Source organism: Pezoporus occidentalis, unplaced genomic scaffold (assembly GCF_034315485.1).
Source record: "Pezoporus occidentalis ecotype Australia unplaced genomic scaffold, CSIRO_AGI_Poc_V1 ctg326, whole genome shotgun sequence".
NCBI lineage: Eukaryota > Metazoa > Chordata > Aves > Psittaciformes > Psittacidae > Pezoporus > Pezoporus occidentalis.
In genome coordinates, this window is record NW_026915224.1 from 290,180 (window position 1) to 307,032 (window position 16,853).

At 51.7% G+C, this 16,853-nt stretch overlaps 1 protein-coding gene across 5 annotated transcripts in view; it reads right to left on the bottom strand.

The window, feature by feature from the left end:
* The window catches only part of ACSF3 (acyl-CoA synthetase family member 3), a 77,579-nt gene that overhangs the window by 51,790 nt on the left and 8,936 nt on the right, over nt 1-16,853 (bottom strand). For 3 of the 5 annotated variants that reach the window (XR_009966691.1, XM_062628971.1, XM_062628970.1), the window contains exons 2-3: nt 7,301-8,017; nt 5,673-5,828 (exon numbers count right to left, since the gene is read on the bottom strand). Coding sequence is in view for 4 of the 5 variants with exons in the window: in XM_062628971.1 (XP_062484955.1) it covers nt 5,673-5,828; nt 7,301-8,017 (873 nt within the window). In the remaining variant the exon portion in view is untranslated. Of the gene's footprint in view, nt 1-5,672; nt 5,829-7,300; nt 8,018-11,288; nt 11,381-16,853 lie in introns of those variants that run through there. The other 2 variants (XM_062628972.1, XM_062628973.1) reach the window with 2 other exon arrangements.

Here is a 16,853-nt window from a genome sequence, read left to right on the forward strand (position 1 = left end):
CTGCTCTCTCCTAAGGATTGAGCCACAGATATTTGGTGAGCAATACACAGAGAATCATTCTTCTCTTCAAAGGGAAACTGGGCCCTTGGTGGCTTTGTCTCATGTCTGTTATAACCCCAAACTGTTTGTGCTCTGCATGACTCTGATTTTAATCATTTATTCATCAGTGCAGTTTGATGGCCCCTCTGCATTCCAGGCTGAAGCTTTTAAACCCTTCCTATGCTGTAGGCATACAGAAAGGAGCAAGTGCTTTCCCTGGGACCTGGTAATATAAGTAAATATGACAAGCTCTGGTTCCATTTTTTATATTTCCCCACACACATCAAAAGACATTACTCCATAACAGATGCTGAGGACAGACGGCAGATCTGGGGAGACAGGAAGAAAAATCTCTAACTTTTCAAAGCCAGGTCTGCAAGAAGTGATCAAACATAATCCATTCACCAGTGACCTACTCCTCCCTCCACCGACTCCTCTTTGAGTCTGAAATAAAATTACTCCCCTGAAGCCTCCCATTAATGGATGAAAAGACAATTGCCTTTCTCCAGCTGAAACCGGATGGGAGACACAATCCCCAGCATGCTACCAGCAGCATCTTAGCGGTGCTTGGTTATTGGAGATCAGATTCCTCTGCTTGCATTTGCTTTTCTTTTAAAAATAATCCAAAAGAGCTGCCCAGAGTGATGTTTGCATAAGTGACAGATACAGAGGACAGGCTCACTGCGCTGCATGCCTCTCCTTCCCGGAGGCAACAGTGACTGCTGAGCCATAGATCTCCCTGCACAGCCCAGCAAAGGTATAAAGCATCAGCACCCAGCCTGGTTCACACAGACAACAGCAGCAGCAAGGACAAACAGTTTGCTCCCAGATGTAGCACAAGCTGCTGGTGTTCACAAGAAAGTCAGGGGTATACGACACAGCAGCAACCCTAGAGCAACACCTCATACACATCCTTGGCGAGCATCACGTCTGGGGCACGCTCCCACCATGGGGAAAAGCTGCCACAGGTGACAGCACACTCACAGATAGTCCCAAATCACATGCTAGCTTTGGGCACCCATCATTCCCATCTCCCTAGAAGCAGGATCCAAATAAGCTTAACAATTTTGATGGCTTTGTGTGTGACATTATAAAACCGGGTATGAATTTTAGAGGGCTTGATCCTCGGAGGCACCTTAAATCAGACATGCAGTAACGCTGGCACCAAAACAACAGCTCCTTTTGGAACTTCAGGGCAGTAAATCTGCATCTTGGCATATTTATCATGGAAGCCGTTGCAGGGCACAGACTGTGTTGTCATTCTGCAGGCAGCTCACCACAGCTCAAAACCTGCCCAGCAGAGCCAAGCAGGCAGAACACTCCACAACTAGGTCACACAGAGCTGAGATTTCTATATGCTTCCCCCAACACTCATCAGAGCAAGCTTTTCTCCTTCATGTTTCTGAACACTTCTATTTCCTACTCCACACTTAAGACTAAAAGACCTCCTGGGATCTGATCTCATGTTTATCAATATGAAATGCTGACAAGGAGCCTTTTGCTATTAGAACATCTTGAGGCAAGATCAGAGGTGGTCCGAGGCAAAGAGAAGCTGTTCCCGCTGTTCACACTCAGGGTGGATCCACTTCAGCCAAAAGCCTTCAGCAGAGGATCCTGCAAAGCAGACACTGACCTCATGACTCGCTCTGAAAGGGTCCTGTTCACAGGGGGTCCGTCTGGAATGGGACCATGAATGTGTGATTGTCACAGCAAGAGCATGGGCACAGAGGATGCTTGGCTTCCCCTGGGTCTATCTCTCCAACCTCACTGACGTTCCCATCGACTAACAGTCACACCACAGGGTGTGCTCAGTCTTAGTGGCCATCAGTGAACTGATGAAGGGAAGGGAGATGGAAAGAGGGAGTCACTAGGGAATGGATACTGTAGTGCGTGCTCAGTGCAAACCCCAATGCTCACAGGGGCCTTCAAAAGGCCAGGAGGAGGCGGCTCACCTTGCACTCCTTCCTTAAGCAGAGGGATTAATGTCTTCTCCTCTGGCCACCAATTTGCACCAAAAATGTACAAATGCAGCATCTTTAAATTTTCTGTTCTTGCATAAGCAAAAAACCAGGCATTTTAAACAGGTTCAGAAGCAGCTGGGAAATGCTGGTTGCCTGCAAACAGGGACAGTGCAGCTGGAGAAGTAAAAACTCAGCTTGGAAGAAATGAGGGGAGGATTAAGGACACTTATGCTGCAGAGCCTGCTCTGGCTCTGAAGGAAGTTTCTGCCCTCTCAGTTCTCACTCTTGAAGAAAAAACACCCAAACCCAGCATCAGAGCCACCCCTGCCCCACACAGCTGCCGGGAGGAACACACTTTCAGGCTCACTGCTGTTCTCATGCCTGTTCCAAGTCCACATGCCCACAACAGTGCTGAAATGTCCGTGTCCCGTCCCCCCCCCCCAATCAGCATTGGCATTCCCAAGCATTTCGAAGCACCAGAAGGACAGGCAGGAATGCTGGGTGCTGCTCCCATTGTCTCCAGGCAGGATTGCAGGCAGCAGCAGAGGAAGGGCTCCCTGGGAAGACACACTGCACCCTGAGGAGTACACACACCAGAGGAATTAACATGTCACATGCGAGTAGACTGTAACACTGGAAATTAAGGCCCATTTATAAACCCTTTATTAATAAATGATTAATAGATGCATCCATATTTTTTAATAACTTACAATAAAATGATGCTACGAAAAGCTTAAGCAAGACAGTCTTAACAGATGGTGCTATAAAGTGAATTATAACATGTACAGTAGCTAGTGCAAAGTAATGGATGTCCTCATTTAATAAAAAGAGCCTGATTTTATGCAGCAACTTTCATGCTTGAGGCATCCCAATACACTTTAATGAGCCCTTGTGGCCTCACCAGTAGCTTGCATGCAGCTGCAGACATCAGATGCTGTTTTAGTAAGAAAGTGGATGTTGGTCAGGACACCAGGGTTACTCCACAGACTTGATTTTTAACCTTTCCTTGGACAGCTACCAAAAGCAGATGGAAGGGCCTGAAAGATGCCACCTCCTAACACTGCACTGCAGGGAGCAACAAGCAAAGCTTGGTCCGGGGCTCGAAATGTCTTTAACTAAGGAAAAAATGAACATTTATTACCACTGAAACCAGACCGGCGTCTGCATCCATGACTATAAGGCACGCTGCAAATTATGTAATTTAATAAACACTGTAATAATAAAGTATTTATTTTGTATAATGAAGTGTTAGTGATTAGAAACCAAACACACATTGGGCATGCTGCTGCGGTTTCTCTTGAACCTTTGCCAGTATCACTCAAGGCTAAATATGTCTGCAGCAGGTTGAGAGTAAGTTCCTAGCCTTGTTTTGATCAGCCTGTCAAGTGTTTTAGCTGCCATTCGAGTTTCTTTATATCACACTATAATTGGCTGCTTTCTCAAGGTGCAGCGAAGGGAAAAGAAAAGCAGCACGCAGCAAGACTCGGGCTCCTTCTGCAAAAATCCTCCACCGAAACTCCGCTGCTTTTCTGAAAGCTGATTTCAGTAGCAAAGGGCATTTTGTAAACAGCTGGTGAAAATAGACTGGAACTGAAAGGCAGCTTGCATTAAACTCCACAAGAAAGCCTTATTTACCCTCATGTGCTTTCTTTGTAGTGTCGATCAAACCACTTTCAGCTCCCAGGGGAGGCCCTTGGAAAAATAAAGGGAATAAGGGGGGGGGGTGGGAATAGAAAGGCAAATGACATCCTTCAGAGCCCATGTGCACCTGAGAGCCCTCAGCACAGCACTCGCCGCGGCAGGCACACTTGCCATGCTGACCTCCCTGCCCAAGTTCAACCTCCAGGGTCAACTAGACGCCTCCAGCACTGTCCCCGCCTGCCCTTGGTTGTCAAGTCCGGGAGAGAGCTTTGATCAGAGGAGGCAGGCAGGCTGTCCCGCTCCCTGGCACCTGAACCCATCCTTCAACATCAGCTCATTGATTTGCAGATGTCGGGGAGAGAGCAGAGAAAAACACAAGGGTGTAAGGGACAATCAATCACCGGTGGCACAGGATGTGGAGAAACGCGCCCTCCAGAGGGCTTGGGTTTGCTTCCAGGCTACCAGCACCATCACCAGCATCACCAAGCTCCAGATTTGGTGGGGCACACATCCCTTGCTGCACCTGGAGCTTTTGCGGTGACACACTAAAGATGGGGAAAGACAATCTGGCAGTGACCATCAAGGAGAGAGCACTAGCTACAGCTGCCACGGGACATTCCTGCCTTCTTTCTACTGCAGCATCCTATCTATCTACTCTGGAAATGCAACTGCAGAGCTGCCCCTCCAGGGTTATGGGGCTGTTCTCCCCCAGAAGGATCAGTGCTCAGCCAGCAAGTGGGTGTTGAGGTGTCAGGGCCATCTTGAAACAAGAAAGGAAGCATGCATTTTCTGTGGTTGCTTCTCTAAGCAACAGAAATAAGCAATGAAGAATCACACAGTCCTGCAGTCACTCACATAGGAGCCCAAACTCAACCTCATCCGCCAGCAGCACAGTCAGTCTTCTGGGTGCAACCCACGCCTTTGTACTTTGTCCTTTCAGTGTGACAAGGCCACTCAGCACATGGGTAAATATAAACAGGTAAAGCAGCCTGTTTAGTTACAAAGCACAGGCCTGACAGACTCTTTTCCCCTTCCCAGGGAGTTCTGTGCCAACAGCACACATTTCATTTCCACTCTGAGGTGGCAGCAGCGCCCAAAATGCTAATTGCTCTCTTAACAGTGACACTGCAGACTTCAATGTCTCCCACACAACACATTACACTGGAAGACGTAGATGAGCAGGACTGGACCACAGGGACTGGTAACTATTGAAACTGTTCTACCTTACTGTTGGTTTCCCTGATTCTAGCCCCTTTTATTCTTCTCTTTAGGTCAGCTCCCTGCCACCACAGCCAGCAAGCTGAGAAGCAGAGCACTGGGACTGGCTCAGCCTGAAAACACCCTTATAAGTGTGTCTCTATTGCATTCAAGTAAGGCTTCCCTCCTGCCACCTTTCCTGTAAGACTGTAAGAAGCTCTCAATTTGCAAACTCTCCCTCACTGTTAACACTCGCTTTCTGCAGAGAAAGAGCAATGTTTTCATGCAAGTGATGAGTAAATGCACTTCTCTCACCTGGGCTGCAATAAACTGCAAAGTCTATGTTCTGTCATGTAACATAATACAAAACACCAAGGACAAATGATTGGAAGGGAAAAACACAAGCTACTCAAGATGCCAACAAGCAGCACATCTTCAAGCAGCACACCACTAACACGAAAGAAAAAAATCCAGTTATTTCCACCTTTCCTGGTACTAGAGAATTAACAACCCTTATTCCAGGTGCAGATACTCTTGGCATGTATGTAGAAGGGCCCACCTTCAGTCAGAGACCCTCGGCATCAGAGAAAGGACAATGTAGTATTATCATTATGTATGTCACACTTAAACAAGTTGCAGCCTCCAGAAGAGCGTGTTTATGCCAGACTGTGTCCAACTAAAACCACTTTTTTACAGGCAGTTTGTGGCCCACATGCAGCCAGTGGCTAAAGAAGCTGGAATTCTTTAAGAACTTATTCCAAAGTTGCTCTAATTACAATGCATGGGGTCTTGCTGCTGAATTTCAAAGACAACATGCCATCCCTCCAGGCTTACCATCTGTGCATTGAATTCGGGTAACATGATGCATGTCGCTCCCACCCAGAGAGGACAGAGGAGCTTATTGATCACCCCGTGGACATGATGTAAAGGCAGCACGTGCAGAATAACATCCTCCTTCCTCCACTCCCATTTCTCAACCAGCCCTGTGGTCTGCAGAAAAAACATACAACCCAGTGTTAGGGCAGGAGGAAAGACCCTCACTGCTTTGAAAAACCCGAGGTATTCAGGCCCCACATCCCCTGGGCACAGCTGGCAGCAGGAATCCCAGACCCCCTGGAATGATGCCTGGGCACAAAGATCTTTCCTTTAGAGTCAGCACGAGCAAAATTCCCACCATAACAGTAAAATACAAGAGGAACACCTTCTGCATCTTGTCAGTATGTGTCTTCATGTATATCAAAGTCCTTCCTCATTGATCAGAAATAGTCAACAGTGATTTTAAGCAGGGCCTACAGAATTACTAGCTTGCTGCTGCACTTACAGGGTTGGCAGAAATAATAATAAACCCCCCCCCATTTTCTCAGACCTGTGTTGACATAATTTGGACACCAATGACACTGGGCTTTCAGCACCTGTAAGGCATAGTCAACAGGAGCAGAAAATCACTGCCTGATAAACAAAGCAGGCTTCACATTTGTACACAAAATATTGGTCTATCAATATACTAATACTACATAGAGTATATATTCTAAAATACTCTGCTATGAAGGGATGATAATCTAAAGTGTTAAACTTCAGGATTCTGGGTAAACAATGGCTTTCAGAGCCCAGCATTAGCAACTGGAAAGCTTATTTCCAGGCATCTAAAAATAATAAAGCATTTGAATAGTGGAATTTAGTCATGTCATTCACATGCAGGGAGCAGGTTTTAGGCTTTCTGCAAGACAGCACAAAAGATGGTGACTGCTCAGGCCACCTCCCAAATGATCAGCATATTTGTAAGGGAAGAGATTCTTTGCCCAATATAGCCAAGCCCTGGCTCTATCCATCAAAGCTTTCATTCCACTCCCGACACTGCAGTATCTGAGCACCCAGAACAACGTAAGCTCTTGGGAGGTATCTGTAAGGCATGCTGTATTCCCTGCCCTTTTTTCCCTAATGGCATGAGTCTATCCGTTGCAGGCAATGATAACCAACTGGTGAGGTAGTCAGCAGGCTCATTCAAACTTTTAATTCCTTTCGGCTCAGAGAGCTAATGGATTTTTTGCCTTGGGGATATATAGCTGAATAATGCACAGATTTCACACGGTACTCTACTGGGCTAATATATTCCAAACAGGGGCAAAGATTCTTTCCTAGTCACAGTGAAGAAAAGCAAACTGCAAAGAAAGCAGTCTTTTTAAAACAGGTCTTACTCCTTGTGCTTTCCAGGAAAGCAGTGAGAGAGCCCCTCTGCCCCAGCTACAGCTGCAGATCAGCAATAGCAGAAGGACAAGATTTAGGTCCTCGCTTTTCTGTGTTCGCCTTAAAACGTGCTGAGGGCTTTCAAGACACAGCCCTGTGTAGAAATACAGCTGTGCTAAAATGTGTTGTGCTCTGGGGTTTCCAACCAACAAAACACCTCTGAAGGCCAAGACCTCTGTAATGTACCACAAGCTCTGCAGAGGGAAAGTAGCACTCACCACAGCTTGCACGTTCTCATGGGTGCTGAGGACGCCTTTTGGTCTTCCTGTTGTCCCACTAGTGTAGATGATCATGGCTCCTCTGTCTTTCCACGAGGAGCAGGCTGTCAAGGGACCCTCCTCCACTGGTGCATGAGTTGCTGATCCATCGCTATGAGACTTAAGAAGTGGCAGAACAGGGACTCCTAGCTTCTCAGCACTAGAGGCTATTTTCCCCACATACTCCTCTGCTGCGATGACTAGAGCGCTTTGTGAGTCCTGAATCACATACTCCAGTTCCCGTGCAGGGTGCTTCTTGTAAAGGGGCACTGCTATGCCCCCACTTATCCAGGAAGCCCACTGGGCAACCACATACGAGGCATCATTGGGACACAAAAATGAGATCCTCTCTTCCTTCAAGTCCCTGTTGGAGCACTCCAGAGCTCTACAGATCTCCTGGGACAAGCGCAGACTCTGGCTGAGAAGGTCCCTGTAAGTGTGCTCACCATTTTGGTCAATGATGGCAGTTTTATCACCAAAAGCCAAAGCCCTAGTGAAGACAGGAGTAACGTCACTGCCGCAGGATGCCCGTGCAGTTTGCAGACCCCTGTGGGGACAGCCAGACCTCTTCTGCCCATGCAGCCCCCATCTGCAACGGGGCAAGTCCCGGATGAGGCAGCGAAAGGGGAAGAGCAGGGAGACCAGCATCCTGCCAGCACTGCCTGTTTTGAAGTGATTCTGCAGAAAGCAATTATAGGAACAGATAAGTATGTGCAGCAATTACCCAGGGTGTTATTCCAACAAAGGAAAAGTGGCAGCCTTCATTTGAATAATACCCACTGTATTATTAATGTTTATGCTTCAGACTGCTGCATTCCCAGTGCACTAGGCCCTACCCAGATGGAACAGGAGACAAGGGTCCCTTCCCTGCGAAGCCTCCGTGTCCCTAAAAAGCAGCCTTACTTCAATTATAAAACAATTTTCATCGATCAGTAATACTAGGACACTAAGTAGGGGCTACCTGAGGTGCCATTCTAACACAGTGGGACCAGCATTTAAAGAAATTAAATAACTACAATGGTACCTAGCTCTCAGCTTGCATTTTCCACCACTCTGGTTAACTGCAGCCTTGCTCTGTGGTTTGAGTTAAGCAGCAAAAATCCAAGCCCCTGAGGTTTAGCCCAGTGGAGGATTGTTTCCTGCACAAGCTTTCCTTCCAGCAATAGCACATCTAAGTACAGGAAAGCATGCAAAGCCTCACACCTGACAGGTCATCCATCATAAACACTGCTTCAGCTCAGAAGCTTTCTTATGTGACAGACCAAGTAGTTAACAGCTCCCGATCAGGCACAGGCAGCAGGAGCCCCGTCCACAAGCAGCAGCTGGTTTTCCCAGCAAACAGCAGCAGGAAAGCACAGCCACACACACGCTGACTTCAGGGCTTGGTACAGCACTTGTGAAAGTACCAACAGTGCCTGGAGCTGCGAACAGCATGAGGACAAGTTCAGCCACAGCACCAGGCTCCACTCGGGCAGCCAGAGCTTGGTCTGAGCCCAGCCCAACCATCACCCCAACCTGGATGGAGAGAGACCAGTGACATGATGCATAGGGGCATTTAAATCTCCAAAGTGGAATGCTGAGGAGTACCAGCACCAGTAAAGCCTTTACAGGAAGATCATCGACTGGCACAAACGTCACCCATTCTGTGTGCTTAGACAGCACAATGACATCAACCCATCTGCTCATGGGAGAAGCTAGACAAAAAGCTTTTGTGATAATTGGTGAGAAGTACCAGCCGTTTGTGCTTTAACTGTCTTTTCGTTATCCCTCTCCTTTCAAAGGGAAAGTTTCATGTCATCATATTGGGACACCACCTGGATCATCTCACAGCAACATCAGGGAAAAAGCTAACTCAGAGCACAAAACCCACAAGAATGTAACAGGCAGATAGGAGCCTCAGAAGAACACTTTGCAGGGGAGACCACCGGTATACCAAAGACGAGAGGAAGAACTCATAAATTAAGAGAGCTGAGGAGATGCCTCAGAAAAATCCCAACCCCCTCTGCACAGAGCGTGGAGCTCTGGCTGGAAGCTCAGCAAGAACAATCACCCTCTGCATACAGAGGCTGCCATCAACACCCAACAGGCGAGCAGTGAGGAAAGCACAGGACTGAGGCAGGAGAGGAAGAGATTTACTGCACAGCCTATCTAATGGCTGCTATTAAACACCGAAGTATCCCCAGAGAGATGCTATGACAAGAGGAGACAGCCAAAGGATGACAACTTCACACCGCAAGAGCAGATGTGATGCTTCCTTGACACTGGCACAAATGACTTGATATTTCTTTTTACATAACTTTTTCTAAGCGCCTATCAGTGGAGCAGCTCAACTCCAACAGCCTCCTAGCTCAGCTTCCCACCATGGGGAGGAGCTGAACCAAAAGGATATAGACAACTGGCAGCTACGCAGGGAAGAGATGAACAAGGCTTAACCCAGCTCAGGCTCCACACACAGCAGCAACTGTTTTTTCCTGCACAGAGGTAGTTGCAAGCCCCACAGGCTCTCCCATCCACCTTGTCCTGGGGTAATGGTTGGACTTGATGGTCTTAACGGTCTTTTCCAACCTGGCTGATTCTATGATTCAGAGCATTTCTCCAGCCAGACGCTGGCTTTGCATGTATTTTCTTTTGCATATCGACCTCAATTTCTGCTTCTGCAAAAAAACCTTGTTATTTCATGCGGAAACATCTGTGGGGACAGAGAGGTTTTAAACCTGGAGCGTGGTAACCATGTGAACTCATGACATACACCACCAGGATGGAAAAAACCAAAGCAGGTCACGACAAAGCTTACGTGACATCTTTCCATTTCTCTGTAGAGACTAAAACATGAAGAGCCAACACCATACATAACCTAAACCGAACCACCTCCTCCAACCCTTGCCCAAGGCCAGCCCACTGGTGAGATGTTAATGTCCCAAGCATTAAGAGGGGCATTAATTGGAAGCAATCGCTTGCCAGGATCACACCATGCTCCGGGCCAGCGTGGCTAAGTGCACTTGGCGTACTCCCTGCTCCCCATATGGCTCCAGAGCAGGTGTTAGCTGCTGCTTCAGAACAGCGCCTTCCAAAAATCACATCATCCCCTTTTCCCCACAGCACCAGTCCAGATTTAATGGAGCAATAAACAGCGGCACCTTCAGCCAGGCCTGCGCATTTATGGACTTCAGAGAACCACTGTGCACTGCATGTGTGCAGATTAGACACCCAGAAAAGGGCAGCACCAGGGGCTGTTCGCACGACCCTGCCTGCTGCTCAGGGATAACCGTCAGCACAAACTGCCAGAGCATCCCTGAGTATGAGGCTTGTCAGAGGACCCTTGGGCAGAAGGTGCTGGCAGCACAGACCAGTCTTCAAAGAGAAGGCTCAATCCCCCACCCTCCCACGGCTAAAGAAGCAAGCCGAGGCGCTCACACCAGCTCCCAGCACCATAACGCCACCGGGAAGCGCAGTGGAGATGGGAGCCGCGAGGCTCCCACACCTCATCCCTCCCCGAGGACCCCCTCCACCCTCCTTCCATCCCCGACCGCGCTGCCCCCCTCCAGCTCCCCACCCTCACAGTTCCAGCCGTGAGGAATCCCCTCTCCCGTGATTCCTGACCCGCACAGACCGGCAGCACCGTGCCGGAGACCAGGCTCCGCACACACCGGGAGGGAGAGACCGAGACCGAGACCAAGCCCGGCTGCTCGCCCCACGCCCCGCTCCTGCACACCCGGACGGGAGGACTCGTTTATTCCCGTTCACTTCGAGCCTAATGAAGGCACCGGGAGGCGACATCCGCCCAGTACCCACCCCCTCCGGCCGCGCCCCCGTCGCAGGCCCCGCGGGACAGCGCGGCCCGCAGGGAGGGAACCCGGGCCCAAAGGCAGCGGCGCGGCTCGGCCCTGCCCAGGGCCCTCCCGGACACCGCGGCCCGGGGCCGCCTCCCGCAGCCCCGCCGGGGCCTCACCTGGCGGCAGCGGCCCCGCGCACCGGGGGACCGGTCCGGCCGCGAACGCGCTCCGGCGGAAACGAAGCCCGGCAGCCGCAGCGTTCCGCGCAATAACGTTTCCAAGCTCTGCCCTCACCCGTTTTACGGAGATTTGGACCCAAAACGAACACCACGGGCATGGCTGGTCGAGAGGAGCGATCGATGGGTTTGGTACCGCGGAGGGAAGGGTGCGCCCATGGCCTGGATCTATGGGACCTTGTTGGGGGGGGCAGACATGGTGGGGCAGAGACAGTGTGGGACAGGGACGTTGTGGGACAGAGACAGTGTGGGACAGAGACGTTGTGAGACAGAGACAGTGTGGGACAGAGACATTGTGGGACAGAGACATTGTGGGACAGAGACATTGTGGGACAGACACGTCGTGGGACAGAGACGTTGTGGGACAGGGACGTTGTGGGACAGGGACGTTGTGGGACAGAGACAGTGTGGGACAGAGACATTGTGGGACAGAGACATTGTGGGACAGAGACGTTGTGAGACAGAGACGTTGTGAGACAGAGACATTGTGGGACAGAGACATTGTGGGACAGAGACGTTGTGGGACAGAGACAGTGTGGGACAGGGACCTTGTGGGACAGAGACAGTGTGGGACAGAGACGTTGTGAGACAGAGACAGTGTGGGACAGAGACATTGTGGGACAGGGACGTTGTGGGACAGAGACAGTGTGGGACAGAGACGTTGTGAGACAGAGACATTGTGGGACAGAGACATTGTGGGACAGAGACGTTGTGGGACAGAGACATTGTGGGACAGGGACGTTGTGGGACAGAGACAGTGTGGGACAGAGACGTTGTGAGACAGAGACATTGTGGGACAGAGACATTGTGGGACAGAGACGTTGTGGGACAGAGACAGTGTGGGACGTGGACATTGTGAGACAGAGACACTGTGGGACAGAGACATTGTGGGACAGGGACGTTGTGGGACAGAGACAGTGTGGGACAGAGACGTTGTGGGACAGAGACGTTGTGGGACAGGGACATTGTGGGACAGAGACATTGTGGGACAGAGACACTGGGACAGAGACAGTGTGGGACAGAGACAGTGTGGGACAGAGACGTTGTGGGACAGAGACGTTGTGGGACAGAGACATTGTGGGACAGAGACATTGTGGGACAGAGACGTTGTGGGACAGAGACGTTGTGGGACAGAGACATTGTGGGACAGAGACGTTGTGGGACAGAGACATTGTGGGACAGAGACGTTGTGGGACAGGGACGTTGTGGGACAGAGACAGTGTGGGACAGAGACGTTGTGAGACAGAGACAGTGTGGGACAGAGACATTGTGGGACAGGGACGTTGTGGGACAGAGACAGTGTGGGACAGAGACATTGTGGGACAGAGACATTGTGGGACAGAGACATTGTGGGACAGAGACGTTGTGGGACAGGGACGTTGTGGGACGGAGACATTGTGGGACAGAGACAGTGTGGGACGTGGACACTGTGGGACAGAGACACTGCGGGACAGAGACATTGTGGGACAGAGACATTGTGGGACAGAGACACTGGGAGAGAGACATTGTGGGATGGAGACACTGTGGGACAGAGACACTGTGAGACAGAGACATTGTGGAACAGAGACATTGTGGGACAGAGACATTGTGGGACAGAGACACTGGGACAGAGACATTGTGGGACAGAGACGTTGTGGGACAGAGACGTTGTGGGACAGAGACATTGTGGGACAGGGACTTTGTGAGACAGAGATCGTGGGACAGAGACGTTGTGGGACAGAGACGTTGTGGGACAGAGACATTGTGGGACAGGGACTTTGTGAGACAGAGATCGTGGGACAGAGACGTTGTGGGACAGAGACGTTGTGGGACAGAGACATTGTGGGACAGGGACGTTGTGAGACAGAGATCGTGGGACAGAGACAGTGTGGGACAGGGACGTTGTGGGACAGAGACATTGTGGGACAGAGACAGTGTGGGACAGAGACGTTGTGGGACAGGGACATTGTGGGACAGAGACATTGTGGGACAGAGACAGTGTGGGACGTGGACATTGTGGGACAGAGACGTTGTGGGACAGAGACATTGTGGGACAGGGACATTGTGAGACAGAGATCGTGGGACAGAGACATTGTGGGACAGGGACGTTGTGGGACGGAGACATTGTGGGACAGAGACAGTGTGGGACGTGGACACTGTGGGACAGAGACACTGCGGGACAGAGACATTGTGGGACAGAGACATTGTGGGACAGAGACACTGGGAGAGAGACATTGTGGGATGGAGACACTGTGGGACAGAGACACTGTGAGACAGAGACATTGTGGAACAGAGACATTGTGGGACAGAGACATTGTGGGACAGAGACACTGGGACAGAGACATTGTGGGACAGAGACGTTGTGGGACAGAGACGTTGTGGGACAGAGACATTGTGGGATAGGGACTTTGTGAGACAGAGATCGTGGGACAGAGACGTTGTGGGACAGAGACGTTGTGGGACAGAGACATTGTGGGACAGAGACAGTGTGGGACAGAGACGTTGTGGGACAGGGACATTGTGGGACAGAGACATTGTGGGACAGAGACAGTGTGGGACGTGGACATTGTGGGACAGAGACGTTGTGGGACAGAGACATTGTGGGACAGGGACGTTGTGAGACAGAGATCGTGGGACAGAGACATTGTGGGACAGGGACGTTGTGGGACGGAGACATTGTGGGACAGAGACAGTGTGGGACGTGGACACTGTGGGACAGAGACACTGCGGGACAGAGACATTGTGGGACAGAGACACTGCGGGACAGAGACATTGTGGGACAGAGACATTGTGGGACAGAGACACTGGGAGAGAGACATTGTGGGACAGAGACATTGTGGGACAGAGACACTGGGAGAGAGACATTGTGGGATGGAGACACTGTGGGACAGAGACATTGTGGAACAGAGACATTATGGGACAGAGACATTGTGGGACAGAGACACTGGGACAGAGACATTGTGGGACAGAGACACTGGGAGAGAGACAGTGTGGGACAGAGACATTGTGGAACAGAGACATTGTGGGACGGAGACACTGTGGGACAGAGACATCCTGGGGTCACCATGGTGGCACACTGCAGCTCATTTGGACCTCCCCAGTAGCACCGTGCTCCCTTCCCATCCCAGCTGCATCCCAGTCCCCCCGTCCTGGATGCAGGGACATCCCGTGCTGTGCTCGGATGCGGCTCAGCCGTACGCTCATGCTGTGTGTGCTGTGCTGCAGGATGACTGGGAGCGGGTGCTGCAGGGGTTGCACACAATTGCTCTTCTAGGTGGGAAAGCAAGGAGCGAGAGCAATGCCGGTGTCACTGGTGCAGAGCTCACCGCGTGGAGAATAGGCCCTGCAGCAGCTTTCTGTCCTGGCTCTCCATTGCATCGCCATTCCGCAGCTCCCTCCCATCACACATCCTCCCAATGCACAGCTCCCCATTTCCCTCTTCCCAATGCATGGCTCCCTGTTGCACAGCTACTTTCCCCATTGCATGGCTGCCCAAGGCTACTTTGCTGTTGCACAGCCCCATCCCCGTGATGCTGCTTCCCACTGTGTGGCTCATTCTGTGTTGCACAGCACCATAGCCACTGCTCAGTTCCCCATTGCACAGTTGTACAGCTCCCTCCCCGTTGTATGGCTATTGCCTGGCTCCCCACTGCTCATCTCCCTCCCTGTTGCACGGCTCCCTCCTCTTCCATGCTTCCCCGTTGCACAGCTTCTCCATTCAGAGCTGCTGCAAGAGGGACCCAGCACACCCAGGAGCTCTGGGCCAGCCCCTGACATCAGCGAGCACCCATCTCGCAGCTCACTCTGTGCCCATGTGCTGCAGTGCAGATGTGCCTGGCTCCACCACCACCCGCCCCAGCCCTGCCACCGCCTCTTTCCATTCTCCTTTTTGCTCTTACCACCTGCCACCGGCATCCCCTGTCCCTGCAGGCTGCAGGGATTAACCCCATCTGGGGGATGCTGCATACAGGGACATCATCCCTGCCGTGGTCCAGGCGCTGGTGGGGACAGGGTGCACAGGATGGGGGCAACAGGGCTGTGACAGCCACCGGTGCATGCACCAAGCAGGATGCTCCTCTGTGCCTACAGCTCCTCCAGGCTGTGCAGGGACCCAGCCCGGGGGGGGGGTGACGGGCCCTGCTCCCCCTTGGCCATGCAGGCTGCCAGGCCAGCTGGCTGTGTGAACAGCAGATGTCCACCCCGAGCCACCCTCTGCCGCGCCGGCACCTGGTGCCCAGTGGCCATCTGGAGTCAGCCACGTCCCCGGAGATGATGCTCAGCCCTGGCTGCAAGCAGCACCCGGCCACCGCCATCCATCCCGGGGGATGGAATGGAGGGAGCTGCTCTGGCAGTGCCAAGCACGGCCAGGTGCTGGTGAAGCAGGTTCTGGTTTATGCAGCAGGTTTGTGGCTGCTCGGTGCCCAGCCCTGCTCTCCATACCAGGGTGGTGGGGACGCTGCGTCACAGAGGGGTCAGTCCAGATGTGCCATCACAGCTGGGAGCAAAACACACAGTGCCTGCGGCTGCTGGACACCACAAAAACAGAGCTGGGTACACCGCAGTCTTGCCTGCCCATGGACTCCGCTGGGCTCATGGGGATGCTACAGTGGTCCCCAGGACACTGGGCTGTCCCCAGGCTGCCACCGCAGCTTCCTGCCTCCCTCCCAGCTAGGAACGAGCCCCACAGATGATGCCAGCAGGAGGGTTTTCTGCTTGCTCCCCCCTGCCTTACACAGCTCGCTGATTAATTATGGATCCAGCAGAAAGCTTTTATTACATTACAGTTTACTTCTGGCAACATCCGCGTTTGTTAAAAAGAAAAAAAAGAAGAAGAAGAAAGTAATTACTACTGTGGTGTAAACACCACAAACACCACTGGGTTATGGGGAGCTTGATGCTCGGGGTGAGCACCATGACTGGTGTTTGCTACAAGTCCCTGTTCTGTGGTAGGATGGGATGGGGATACCAGGAGCTGCTTCCATGGCACTGCTTGGGGTGAGGATGGAGAGCAGCGAGAGAAGACCCCATCCATCCCCGCTGGGACACCCCATGGATGTGGGTACCATGTCGCCAGCCTTGTCCTGACCCAACCCAAGGGGGGACAGAACCAGATCCTGTGCTAGGGTCCCTGACTGCTGCTAAAGAGGGAATAGTAAACAAGGTGGAGTGAAACATTTGATCTCCATCCATCTGCCAGTACTTAATCTCTCAACCACAGCCCTTGGGCCTCCCAGCCCCCCTAATCTGCTCCCTCTTGGCTGTTGGGGGGTCAGAGCTGGGGCTGCTGGCCATGCCCCCCACCACACGCATGGCATCAGCACAACTGGGAGATTGCTAGTTCCATATGGTGGGAGAAACCGGATTAACTGTCCCCGTTTCGTGGTTTAACCCCTGCGCTGCTGCTGCAGTGGTTAGAGGGCACAATCAAGGGGACAGGGTCCTGCTACTGCCCCCTATGCCTGCATCCTGCCTGCATGAGCATCTGCGGCTGGAGCCACTGCCCACACTGCAGTAGCAAGGGACAAA